This window comes from Leptinotarsa decemlineata, unplaced genomic scaffold (genome assembly GCF_025532065.1).
Source record: "Leptinotarsa decemlineata unplaced genomic scaffold, Ldec_3_MD MMD2_tig00000505_RagTag_RagTag, whole genome shotgun sequence".
In the NCBI taxonomy this organism is placed as follows: Eukaryota; Metazoa; Arthropoda; class Insecta; order Coleoptera; family Chrysomelidae; genus Leptinotarsa; species Leptinotarsa decemlineata.
Window position 1 is genome coordinate 16,250,963 of NW_027412549.1, and position 13,752 is coordinate 16,264,714.

The 13,752-nt window shown below is 36.8% G+C and overlaps 1 protein-coding gene across 3 annotated transcripts in view; it reads right to left on the bottom strand.

Moving 5' to 3' along the window:
• Positions 1-13,752, bottom strand: part of Pde9 (Phosphodiesterase 9) — a 470,530-nt gene that overhangs the window by 84,487 nt on the left and 372,291 nt on the right. For all 3 annotated transcript variants that reach the window (XM_074174076.1, XM_074174077.1, XM_074174075.1), the window contains one exon: positions 6,898-7,114. In XM_074174076.1, coding sequence (XP_074030177.1) covers positions 6,898-7,114 — 217 coding nt within the window. The remainder of the gene's footprint in view (positions 1-6,897; positions 7,115-13,752) is intronic.

Here is a 13,752-nt window from a genome sequence, read left to right on the forward strand (position 1 = left end):
CGATGCCATAGAAACCTGCAAGATGTTTTTTATAAACGTTCAACTTCCTATGAAATAATCAGAATGTACCTAATAACATTCAGTGTTGCTGAAGATTATAACATAAGTAGTTAGGGTTAGGTCCAAAGTGAGTGGGTTCACTCGACCCTCCACCGCAACCCGCAAGAGTTCATTGTGGCTCACACCTATTCACACTCGGCCAAATGAACCCAGCCTCTTAGCGAAGCCGATAAGTTTGTATGGTGAGTGGTGTTTCAGATCAGATGGCAAGAGTACGGCTCTGCCGAAATCTAAAATCCTGATTCGGTCTCCACCGAGGCAGGCACAGAGTATGCACCCTGCAGAAGTCTATAAATCTTCTTGCCATCCAAGTGTTCAATCTCTGTTTGGCAAAGCCTAAAGCGATGCCAATGACAGGTTCTGGTCTGATGAAGCTGCTTGCAGCATTCTCCTTTGCAAGGGAGTCAGCAACTTCATTGCCTTCCAAGCCAGTATGGCCAGAAATCTATACCAGAAACAATCTGTTAAGTCTTCCTATCGAAGAGAGTCGTTATTGGCAACCCAGACGTTACTCGGGAGGAGTCAAGAGCTTCCAATGCCGCTTGACTGCCCGAGATCATTTTTATTGACTTGTGTATGAGGTTGGATTCTGCAACAGGCTGTTGCACTCAGCATTAAATGGATTTGTGCAATTGGCGATATGCGTAGGAGGTAGATCTAGAAGGATCTCCAAGGCCACTGACGGTGTTGTACTGATGGCATCACTGATGGCCAGACAATCCTGTGTCTGTAAGCCAGAGAGCTTCAACTATGTCGTTTCCTGTAAAGTTTTCGGCCACCACGCAATTGCATCATAAGTGTTCATTAGTCTGATAATCATCACATAGATCCAATGAATTTGTTTGGAATCTAAACCTCAAGTTTCACCTCAAATCCTTTGATATGTCTATAGGGACAGTCTGGCCTTGTGTAAAACTTTTTCCAAGTGAGCGTTCCAGGTGAGTTTTTTTTATCAAGGACAATGCCAAGATCACTGAGGATACACTACTAAAACACACTTTCGTCTATTTTCCACTATATTTCTTTATTGTTGACCGGTTTCGGCTATAACACCATTTTCAAAACTAGACAAAAGTGTGTTTTTGTAGTGTATCCTCAGTGAACATGAATTTCCACAAAATAAACAAGACGTCAATCGAAGAAGGACAATGCCAAGATATTTCACCTCCGTTCCGAATGGAATGACCTCACCATGGAGGGAAAGTGGCGTTGGATCGTCCAACTTTCTCCTCCTGGTGAAGGAGATCGTTACAGTTTTGTTGGGGTTGACAGACATCTGCTCCCTCAGACCTCAACTGTGAACAACGTCCAACATAAGTGATACATATTCCTGTTGCTCCTCCGTTTTATCCAAGTTCATTTCGATTTTTCTGTTTTTAACCCATCCTCACCAGTGGTCAAAATACCTCACCATCTTCTAGCTCAAACAAGGTAATGATTAGTGGAATGCTAATTGATGAATATGGGAATTTCTCGATTTTGACACATTGTTATTGTCCATTTTACTCGAGTTTAGAAATCCATTACAAAGAAAAGAGAAAGTCTCGTGCGTCAAATAAGACTAAGGATTTTTTTTCGAACTATCCAACTATTATATTTTTGCTTTGTATTATCGTCACCTTTGTTTTCATAAAATCATTCACCAGATGAATGAACCGTGGTAACTAGTAAGTAGTCTTTCTTATACTGATTCCTAGGCAACTTCAATTTTCCAACTCATTATTATAAAATTCCCATCATAAGTCGTTCGCTGAGCTTTATCACAATGAATCTACTGCCGAAATGAAACAAATATCTGTTTGTTAACCTGTTCCTCATGAATTAATTAATGAAACTGCTGAGTTTTGCTAGTGAACTCCCATTTTTTTTTATAACTCTTGTTCTATAAATTTATTGTTGCATGAGAGCATCCCATTCTACAATACTCATGAAAAAAGAATGAAAAACAAAAGTGAAACCAAAGCAATGAGATGAAAAATTCTTCAATCAACCGTACTAATGAACGAGATAGTCAATATTTCTCTCAGGGAACCGAGTGAGTTGAAGTGGATTCAGGGAGTTGTGAACCATTTTAATTGAATGGTAAACGTTTTCACTGTTTCCGCAGCTATTCTGATTGAACTATAGATGAAGTGTTAGTGAAGTTGAAATAGATTGTGACTGTAATGTCAAAGAAGTTTTCCGAACACATGGTTCATGTTTTATTTCGTCAGGAATTTTGAGACAAGTTGATTATTCTGAAGGTTAAATAATCTGATTGGCTATTACAACTATAAACTCGGTCAATAGCAAGATACTTTCAAATGTAACTTTCAGAAATATTTCAAATACATCCATTACTTCCTGAAGATCAGAGATAATATTTTCAAAATATAAACTTCATTTCAGTTGGACTGGTGTTTCCAGTCCCACCGAGGATGCCTCTATGTATGTAGTGAAATAGTTCTGAGCTACTCCTCATGGAAAAATACGTGCAAATTTGAGTAGGTCTATCCTGACGGTTTTTGGACAAGACCCAGTTCACACGGAAGGGACAAAGGTCCGCGCCTCGTCTCTGCCAGACGTCCATTCTGTGTGAATTGGGCCTTAGACTTTTAGAGTCCACTCCTCCATTTTTGCCGTCATTCAGTCAACCAATCAGAAGCTACCGCGCGTACACCAGGAAATTCAAACCAGTAGATGAACAAGGCCGGTACGAGCTCAAAATCTCACTTTTTTATGTAGCTAAACTTTTTGCAATTTTCATGACATCCTTCTCACACTCTACGAAACACACCTACCTACTACAGTTTAATCTTCCTCTTGAAGATGATCACTTGGTGATCGAAACACGTGTCGAGGTGTTAAAATAACGATTTGGTGTTGGGAAAAAACTTTAGTAATATTCACACCAACCTCGAGTTGGGTGTTCCACAAGGTTCCGATTGGATGCTGCAAACTTAGAATAAATGAAAGCAAAGAACTTCACAATCAGAGAATTAGGGATAAACTGCTTACCAATCCCAACAGGGCCGGTTGCTTCTGGGTGATAGCTGAAGATGTTAATCAAAACCACTACCGCAAGCGGATGGTTCAATTGCAGCCATAAAAAGTAAATTCACTAGCTGAACAATTTGCGTCATAGTCGATTTTCTGGGGAAGACACCACCCAAAATTCCCACACTAGAATCCACAATGCTGGAAATCACTTTTCGACAACGTCTTGTCAGGTGAATTTTGCAACAGCTTGATATCAACAACGCGTCTGGTCCTGATGAAGTATTCGTCATCCTGCTTAAAATGTGCGTCAGTGAACTCACACCAATATTTCGCAGACTTTTCCACCTTCTTAGAAGGAAAGGAATTGTTGCATTTTAAGAATTTGTGAAGTAAAACACCTTTGAGTAAGGTTATTTGTTAAAAAAAACTGATATTCTACATATGTTATTCTTATCTTCACGAAAACGCATAATACTGTTCACTACACACCTTTTTAATCACTATATTTTCTCTCAAACTTATTTTTAATTCTGTTTCCATACTTTAGATGGCGTCCAAAAACAGACATATCTTTCATTGGAGTATTTTTTTTTTCAAAATTCGCATGAAATTGTGTCTATCAGGTATACTAATAACGTGTTGAACTTAAAGTCCAGAGGCTGGTTATCAATTATCATCTGCAGAAAGGTCTGGACGTTGTAGGAGTGAAGTTTCATGTTTAGTTTTTGCACGCAAATAATTCATGTACTATAACTTCACATCAGTTACTGATTTTTTTTTTTTCGAAATGGAGGATATGTATATCAACTGAAATGTTGGTTTTTCCAGGTAGTTTAATTGAAACAAGTCATTACCAAGAGTTTCGTTTTATTCGTAATAAAGTTGACATCTTACATCGAAGAGTACATGCAAGAAGAGTTATGGACTTCTGGCAGAATCTTCCAGGATTGGCTCCCTCCAAGGCGTTTATTCATCCTTCAAAACTTGATACCAAACACTTGTTAGACTATCGTAGTGATGAACTACGATGTCTAACAGGCCTTCTTACAGTTCACTGTCATTTGAATCATCATATACAGAGACTTGGACTGTCGGTAGACAGTGTGTGTCGTCTCTGTTTGGAAAATGATGAAACAACAGAACACATACTTTGTGCCTACCCCGCTTGGGACCGACTGACGTTATTAGAATTCGGCAGAGTCATATTGTTACCATCTGACCTCTGAAAGACCACTCACCATACAAACTAATCGGCTTCGTTAAGAAGCTGGGTTTATTTGGTCGAGTGTGAATAGGTGTGAGCCAATAAACCCTTGCGGGTTGCGGTGGTGGGTCGAATAGACCACTCACCTTGAACCTAACCTGACAAGCACACTAAAAGTCTCGCCAGAATCGGGTTTATACGAATTGGTTGCTCATCACTTATTATCTAATTGCTGTATATTTGAACTGCAAACAATTCAATGTACTGAAAAGCTTGCAGTAATACATAATTAGGTCGAAGTATAGGTGGGGTGAGTTTAATGAACCTGCAACGTTTCTATACGTAGAATTGTTGAAAAGACAATTGAAAATAACACGAATTTGGTTAACTATTTGAAATGTAAAATACGTGACTGAAATTTCATCACATAAAGAAATAAGAAAAAAAACAAGAACTATGATTGAAATGGAAGAAAAAAAATATATGAAAAAATTAGAACATAATTTAGCAATGGATGTAAAGAGTTTCTGGAGTCATATAAATAATAAACGAAGAAATTTTACAGAATGTAGTGAATTTGTATATAAAGGTAATCATATCACTGAGGACTAAATTACGAGTACTTTTGCTAACTTTTTTTCGTCGGTGTTTGCATCGGTAGGTGCATCATATAATTTGAATTTTGAACCGGATAATACTATGTGTAATGATGTTTTAATTGTGAATTCGATAACCGAAAGAGATTTTAAAAAAGCATTAAAAAAACTAAAACCTAAGAAAGCATCTGGAAGTGATGGCATTCCACCTTATGTACTTAAAGCTTGCGGGGAATGGATGGAAACACCTCTACTACACATTTTCAATTTGATTATTTCAACTAACACCTTTCCGACTGCTTGGAAAACAGCAATCGTTACTCCAATTTTCAAATCGGGTAATAAAATGGATATAGAAAACTTTAGGCCAATATCTATAATGTGTGCACCTTCCAAGATATTTGAACAGATTATTTTTATCCATTTATATGAATATGTTGAAAAATATATTATACCCCAACAGCATGGCTTTGTAGCGAATAAATCTATCAACACAAACTTGCTCACTTTCACAAATTACGCATATGAAACTTTGGAAGCCAAATCGCAACTTGATGTAATATATATAGATTTTCGAAAGGCATTTGACACAGTTGATCATGATGTACTCTTGTGTAAGCTGAGTAAGTTTGGGCTGTCATATAATCTTCTCAAACTGATAATAAGTTATCTGCAACATAGATATCAAATGGTGAAATACAATGGCAATACATCTGGTGAATTTGAGGCCAACTCCGGAGTTCCCCAGGGCTCTAATTTGGGGCCCCTACTGTTCGTTCTCTTCATCAACGACTTACCATCAGTATTAAATTATACTGAGGGTGTTTTGTTCGCTGATGATTTTAAATTTTATGGGAGAATACGAACTGTTAGAAACTGTATATTATTGCAGAAAGATTTAAATAGCATTTTTGAATGGAGTATAAAAAAATAAACTGTATTTCAATGTTAAAAAATGTAGTATTTTGTCTATTACGCGATTAAAAGAACCTGTTATGTTAGAGTACAGAATTAATGAAAAGGTCCTAAACCGGTGTTCTGAGGTAAAGGATTTGGGAATTACTTATGACCATCTACTGTCCTTTTCTACGCATATTAAAAATATAGCTAAGTCTGCAAACCGACTGTTAGGTTATTTGATTAGACAATCATTTAATTTTACCAATATACATTCCCTCAAAATTTTGTATTACAGTTTAATAAGGCCGAAACTAGAATTTGGTGCAATAATTTGGCATGGAGAATACCAGACTACATTATCCTTGCTAGAAAAAATTCAAAACAAGTTTCTAAGATACCTGTATTATAAAAAGCATCATGTATATCCCAATTATAATGTATTTAGAACTACCCATCGTAGACATGAATTTAAAATTTCTACTTTGGAAGATCGAAGAGTGCCTAACATTTTGATGTTTTTGTTTAAAATTATTAATAATAAGATTAATTCACCAACGTTACTTTCTCTACTGCGATTTAATGTGCCTCCAAGGAGAATGCGCTCTTCTGTCACATTTAATATCCCTGTTTTACATAGAACTACTAGAGCTCCTCTTGCAACCATGTGTCGACTATCAAATTATTATAACACACTCATTGATCTGGATTGGTCAATAACTCTAAATATGTTTAGAAACATTATAATCAAACAAATTATTGATTTATCATCATAATGGTAACTTATTATAATCACTACTCAAATAGTTTCTCTTATTTGTTGAATTAAAACTTATATTGTAAGAAATCATAGTGTTAAGTTCACGTTTACTTTTATTTTTCATTTATAACTCTTGTAAATCATTTTAAATTATTTGTAATATTATATATAATTTATCCAGGTAATGAGTCCAGTAGGTCTGTTTGGATACAAATAAATAAATAAATAAATAACAATAGCCTGACAGTTTGTGTGTAATAAGCTTTACTGAAAGAGTCTTCAAAATAGATGACCTCCGACAAAATAATAATTAAATATACCGAATTTGGATACCTAGGTCATTCACCATTAACTGCATCATAACCTCTACATGCAATTCAGATTTTTTGAATATGACTCACCAAGCCAGCTCAGACTCTCAGTTGTTTCTAGCTTTTCTTTGAATCCTTCGACTTCTTTCTGGAGTTCTTCCACAATCGATGGAAGAGGTAACTCCCATCTCAACTGCCTCTCAATAGCCGACACTCTGGCTTCTAGTGCTTTTAGATCGGCCCCGGTAGATTCTTGCAACATAGCCAGACCGTTAGCAGCAACAACTTGCAGCGAATATCGATTTTTCTAAAAAAACAAAAGAAGAAGAAAAACGGTGCAAATAGTGAATCAGTGGAAATGATTATTTATATTCTTTACAAAATATGCACCCGTATGATATTTCTATAAAACATTCAGTTTTGCTCGGCCTTATTTCGATATAATTAAGTGTGGTTCAGCAATAGGGTTCATAACGTCATAGCAGAGCAACACGACTACGATTCAATTATTCTTAGATTCACTGAGGAACGCTCGACGCTAATAACAATAGCCGCCGGTTAGTTTTTGGGGGCTCCCTTGCAAACATTCAAATAGAAATAGTCATGACAAAACATTTTTACCTATCGCGAAAGAATAGCACCTAAAGGCTAACTTTCGAACAAAAGAGGTCAGATGTCAATCTTGCTGAAGTACCCATCAGTAAGTTGAGGACCGCTCGGAGAGCGGGGGTGGATGGAGTGGGGTAGTAGGTTCTCCTCGCTAAATAGCTGGGGGGAAGTTTCTACTTCAGGGCACTCAACGTAACGTCATTAGATATTCCTATATAACAGGCGTAAAAGCTCAAAAATAATGAATACAGTTTTCATGAGTTTCACTATAAATTGTTTTAAAAAATCCGCGACACGTGTTTCGCTAAATAATAGCTTTCTCAAGCGTAAACTTAAAGTTACTTCTAAATTACAACTATTTTATACTCTAACATATTACCTACTCGAATGCCTATTTTCTAATGAATAAATCTACTCGGAAAGGTCATGTTCCTCAGGGATCGATCTTGGGGCCGCTTATTTTTTTGTTATCCATAAACGATCTACCTGAATATATCAGTTCAAATTCAGTAGTTCTCTATGCAGAGGATACTACATTGGCCATTGATGCAGATAGTCCTGAAGACTTACGAAAAAACTAAATAATTTAGCAGGAGAATTCATAAATTGGTGTGAAAGACATTTTTTAATAGTGAATGCAGAGAAAACAGTCTGTATGCATTTCCATTCTAGGTGGAGATCTGTGACTGATATTCAAGTGATTGTCAAAAATAGCAACTATTCATCTTTCTGAAGTTACGAAATTCCTTGGAACTCATATAGATAGTGGAATGAGTTGGGAAAATGATATTGATGCCATAAGCAAAAAAGTGAACACAGGTTACTTTGCTATATTGCAATAAAAAAATATGTTCAATACCAATCAACTCATCAATGTATATTATGCTCTAATCTACTGCAACATATCGTATAACATCAATATCTAGGGATGCTCTAGTAACTCAAAGAGAATATTTGTTTCCTAAAAAAGAATTATTCGATTCATTTTCAATCTAAAACCAGATGAATCGTGTCGACCATATTTTCAAAAATATAAAATTTTAACAGTTCCATGTATTTATGTTTTCAAATGTATAATGTTATTCATGCAACATGTTGAGATGTATCAAACAGTTTCTCATTGTCATGTGATCTGTAAAGATTAAATAAAGTTTATTATTAATATTAACTATAGGAATACATTTTTCGAAAGTACCGTAAATATACTTAACTGTTTATACCTGGAAATGAATAGATTCAAAAATAACGAATTATTCAATTCAGTTCAATCGTTCATGAGATATTGAGAGTTTTTTAATTTGTTCATTTCCATACTCTCCAACAGGTTGAGTTTCAAACCTTTCTTCTGGAAATGGGGCGGCTTAAATTCATGGTTAAACGCATATCTCTCTGTGATTAAATGAGTGGCATGTGTTGAATTTATTTTTCCATTCTGGAATTTTTGTGTTCCTTAATGCGGGCTCTTATTGTTCTTCAAGTTTGATCTATATAAAACATGGACATGACCCACATGATAGTTTATGCACTTCCGATTTTTCTGAAACTGAACTTTTATCTTTGTTATTCCTAATGTGCATGCCTAAATCGTTGTTGTTTTTACACCATTGTTATGCAGGAAATCTGAAATATTTGTAGTGGGTAGGCCTACAATGAACTGTATCAATTAGTTTCAATATAGATTTTCATCAACTATCGGCCAGTTCTATTCAATTATCAAATATTTTTTTAATTATTTGTATCTACCTGGATATGTTGTGTAAGTATAGAGGATAAAAGTCCCCTAGATGAACCAAACAAATTGGTTAACATGAATGGAAAAGTCAGTGGAGCCTTACAAAGGCTATGTGATGGAAACGGTATCGCATGAACATTTTTTTACATTAATAGCATATAAGTGGTCTATTAAAAAAAAATGGCGCCGGCTCCGCGAAACTGGATGATTTTTTCAAATTGGTACGCTTGTTTCGAACATATGTTTACAGTTTCAGCTGTTTTGCATGTCGAGTTTTGAGTGTTTGGCGATTCTCTGCTATCGAAAAAAATGGATCAAAGAATTTGCACCAAATTTTTTGTGAAAAATGGAATCAGGTGCTCAAAAACACTTGAAATGTAGACAGTGACATTCAGTGATTAAACTTTGAGTCAGAAAAATGTTTGAGAACTCTTCACAGAAGGTGAAGAAAAGGTGAATCACGACGCTCGCCCTGGACGTTTCAGCACATTAAAAATCGATGAAAATGTTGAGAAAATGGAAAAAATTGTTATGGGGAATCGTCGAATCACTATCAGAGAAGTTACTGAGGATGTCGGCATATCAGTTGGCTCATGGCATGCAATTTTTTAGTAAATTTTGTGCATGAAGTGTATCACAGCAAAGTTCGTTCCAAAACTGCTGGACTTTGATGAAAATGAATAATAGTTTGAAAAACTGAGAAAAAATGTTCCAATAGCAACATAAACTTTAAAATAGTCCTATGGGCATGGGGTGTTAAATATCCAAATACATGGTTAGGAGCTGTTTGCCAAAATGGCACCCTTCGCTTTTTTTAACAATATTATTTTTTTTGGTAAATAGCCCCCTGAAGAGAATCCATCTGATTGGCCGTTAATTAGGTAGTCGCATAAAGCTTGTCGCTCACTTGTCTGGCACACCACAGCAAGGCGCTGTCCGTCGCCTGATAGCGACGGGTAATAGCATCGCCCACATATCCAGCTACAACCAGCATACTGAAGGTGCTGTTTGTTCGATTTCAACGGAATTTCACTTGATATTGAGCGGTGACAGAAACATGCAGTTATGATGAAGAAGTCGTCATTATAGTGGCCGCATTATTGAATGTAGAAGAAGATAGTCACAAAAAATAATGTTGTGGGTCTTTTCCATCAATCGAAAGAGGGCAAACTGGGAAAGTTACATCATCTTTTCAGAGCCTGCCTTAACAAGCAACTCAATTTTTCCGCATACATTTTCATAGGAACCGTCTGACGCTGTGCTCTCAACTGATGGATTAGCAAAACAGAGAGACAGAAACTTCCCAGGCACGTTTGGACAAGTTGATGCTGGCAAACGCTGGCCGACGACGCGCTCACTTGGCCAGACCGTCACAGCACATTCCGTTATTTGCCGGTCAGGATCGGTGTTCTTATTTTTTATGAACCGTTTGTAGAACATATTTTGAGTATTTCAATTGTATTCGTTCATAACCCCATGCTGATGCACAAGCTCCTGGATAAGCTTCCTTCACAAATGAAGGTGAACTGGGCCTTACATCGCAGTACTCTGAAAAGTGATGATCTGATAGATTTCGCAGACTGGATGTATAACTTAGCTACTAATGTATGTGCTGCTTTACCCAAATTAGCCATTGCAGGGCGTACCAAGGAAAATCATCACAATGAGCAGACAAATATTCATAGTTCTGAGTCTGCATTAAGAAATGATGTGGAGTCGCATGACAAAATAATAAAGTGTAAAGTATGTAGTAAAACCTGCAGATATATATCGGATTGTAAACAGTTTCAAGAATATTCCATAATTGATAAATGGAAAATCGTCAAAGACTTGAAACTGTGCAGATTGTGTCTGAAACGACATGGATTTCCCTGTAAATATCCAGTAAAATGTAATGAGAATGACTGCCAGCGGAAGCATTCATCCACTTCTTCATAAAAACTTTGAAAGTGTTAAACAGAATTCATCATCCCAATCGAATGGACGTTGACTTCCGAATAAGATCGGAAGTCAACGTTTATCATCAGAACTCTTCACTAAGTGTTCATTTCCGAATATTACCCGTTACCCTCAAGAATGCAGATAAAGAAGTAACAACGTTTACCTTTTTGGATGAAAGTTCATCAATATCGATGGTACATGAAGATATCGCAAAAGATCTCAAAATACAAGAAGAAACGTTACCTTTGTGTCTAAAATACACCGGTGAAAAGAATCGTATTGAAAAGAACTCACGAAAGGTAGTTCTTTCAATCATGGGTACTTTTACAGCCGCTAGGCTATTCAATAATCGTACTGTACGAACAGTGAATTCCCTCAGCCTCCCGCAACAAACTCTAGAGATGGCAAAACTCACCGTTGATTACCCTTATCTGAAAAATTTACCCATTAAGTCTTATGACAACGTCAAGCCCCGTATATTGATTGGATTAGATAACTGGGACTTAGCTGTACCGCTTCGTGTCAAAGAGGGATGTGAAGGCCAACCTAGCGGTGCTAAATGTAGATTGGGGTGGACAGTATTTGCGCTGTTATCCAGCCTTCAGTTAGGTGAACAGTTCATCAATTATCACATCTGCGAATGTGAAGACACCGAAGTGAGTAAGGAAGAACTCCATGACACAATTAAGAATTTACCACAGTTGAAAGTCTTGAAGTTAGAGCTACAAACACTATTTCTTTCAAATAACTCAAGAGAACAGAATACATCATGCAGTCCACAATAGTTGAAGAAGAAAAATTTTATAAAATTGGCTTGATGAGGAAATATGACACCGTTAAGCTTCCTGATAGCCGTGGAGTGGCCCTTCAAAGGTTGGAGTGTATAGAAAAACGAATCAGGCATGTTCCAGAGTTGGGTGTGAAAATAAATTCACAACTTGAAGTGAGAAAACTCACTACAGGAGAATTGGCTCAGCAAATTGAAAGAGTTTGGCACTTGCCTATGTTCCCTGTTTTCAATCCGAACAAACCAGGAAAGTTCAGACTCGTTTGGGATGCTGCAGCAACATTGAATGGAATTACACTGAATTCGTTACTCTTGAAAGGTGACGATCAACTTTCTTCGTTACTAGGAGTATTACTAAGATTTCTAGAGGGAAGAATTGGATTTACTGCTGATATAAATGAAATGTTTTTGGGGATTGGATTGAGAAACGAGGAGCAACATGTGCAACGTTTCTTCTGGCGAGATGGTGATCCTAATAGACCCCTGGATACATATATCATGAGAGTTTTGACTTTCGGTGCAACATGCTCACCCAGTTTTGTGCACTTTGTAAAAGTCACAAATGCACGCAAATTTTCATCAGATTACCCGAGAGCTGCCGAGTCCATTATTAAAAATGATTACGTACATGACCTATTAGATTCCATGGATGCTGAGAAGAGTGCTATTGAAATTGCGAAACAGGTAGCTCACATTCATTTTCAAGCCAACATTGAACTCAGAAACTGGCATTCAAATTCACAAATATTCTTGCAGACAATGAATCGGTCTTCTCAGAGCCCACAAGAAATCGACATGAATATGGATTCCAAAGAAACTACAGAAAAAGTTGTAGGCATGTGGTGGAATTTAAACACGGATTGTTTAGTATTCTCTCTGAAGAATAATAAAGGAAACAAAGACGTTCTTCAAGGCAGAAAAAAGCCTACAAAACGTGAGATACTGCGAATAATGATGTCAATCTATGACCTCTTAGGACTCATTTTAAAGTTTTTAGAGTATTTAAAAATTCTTGGAGCCACTTTCATTTCTCATACCCCATACTGGTGTAGATTATTTTGGTCCGATCAATGTAATGATTGGAAGACGTACAGAAAAACATTGTCTAACAACTAGGGCAATACATATTGCAGTAGCTCATAAATTAGACCATGATAACTGCATCCTCTGTTTTAAAAATTTTATGAACAGACGAAGCACACCAAGATACATATATTGTGATCATGGAACTAACTTTATCGCAACCGAATGTGTTTTTCGTGAGAAACTTCAAAAACTCAAGACGAAAATGATTGCAGAATCGTTCATAAGCCCTGAATTATCATTCCATTTCAACCCACCATTATCACCACATTTGAGGTGCCTGGGAGCGATTAGTCAAGTCAAGCGAAATTGTATTATATGAAACCCAACAGATCCACAGCTGAGTAGTTGTTTGATAGCTGCAGAAAATTTTGTTAACTCCAGGCCGTTAACCTATCTTCCACTGGACTCTGAAGAATCAGAAGCACTAGCCCCAAATCACTTCTCAGTTGGTTCTTCTAATGGTGACAAACCTATAGTGGATTTGGATGTTAATACAAAGATTTTGAACTTCAGTTTTTTATACCGGGAGCAGTTCGCAAATAAATGCTGCGATCAAAATGGTATAAACCAGTACGACCACTATAAAAGGATGATAAAGTAGTTATTTGTGATAAAGATCTCCCCCGTTGCAATTGGCCAAAAGGAACAGTAATAGAAATCAAGGTGTCTGACGGGCAAGTGAGAAAAGCCAGCGTTAAAACTACGGCTGGTATTTTCGAAAGACCAGTAGCTGAGCTTGGCTTATTATATGTGGACAAACCGAAGGATGGTACACCGTTTCAATTATTAA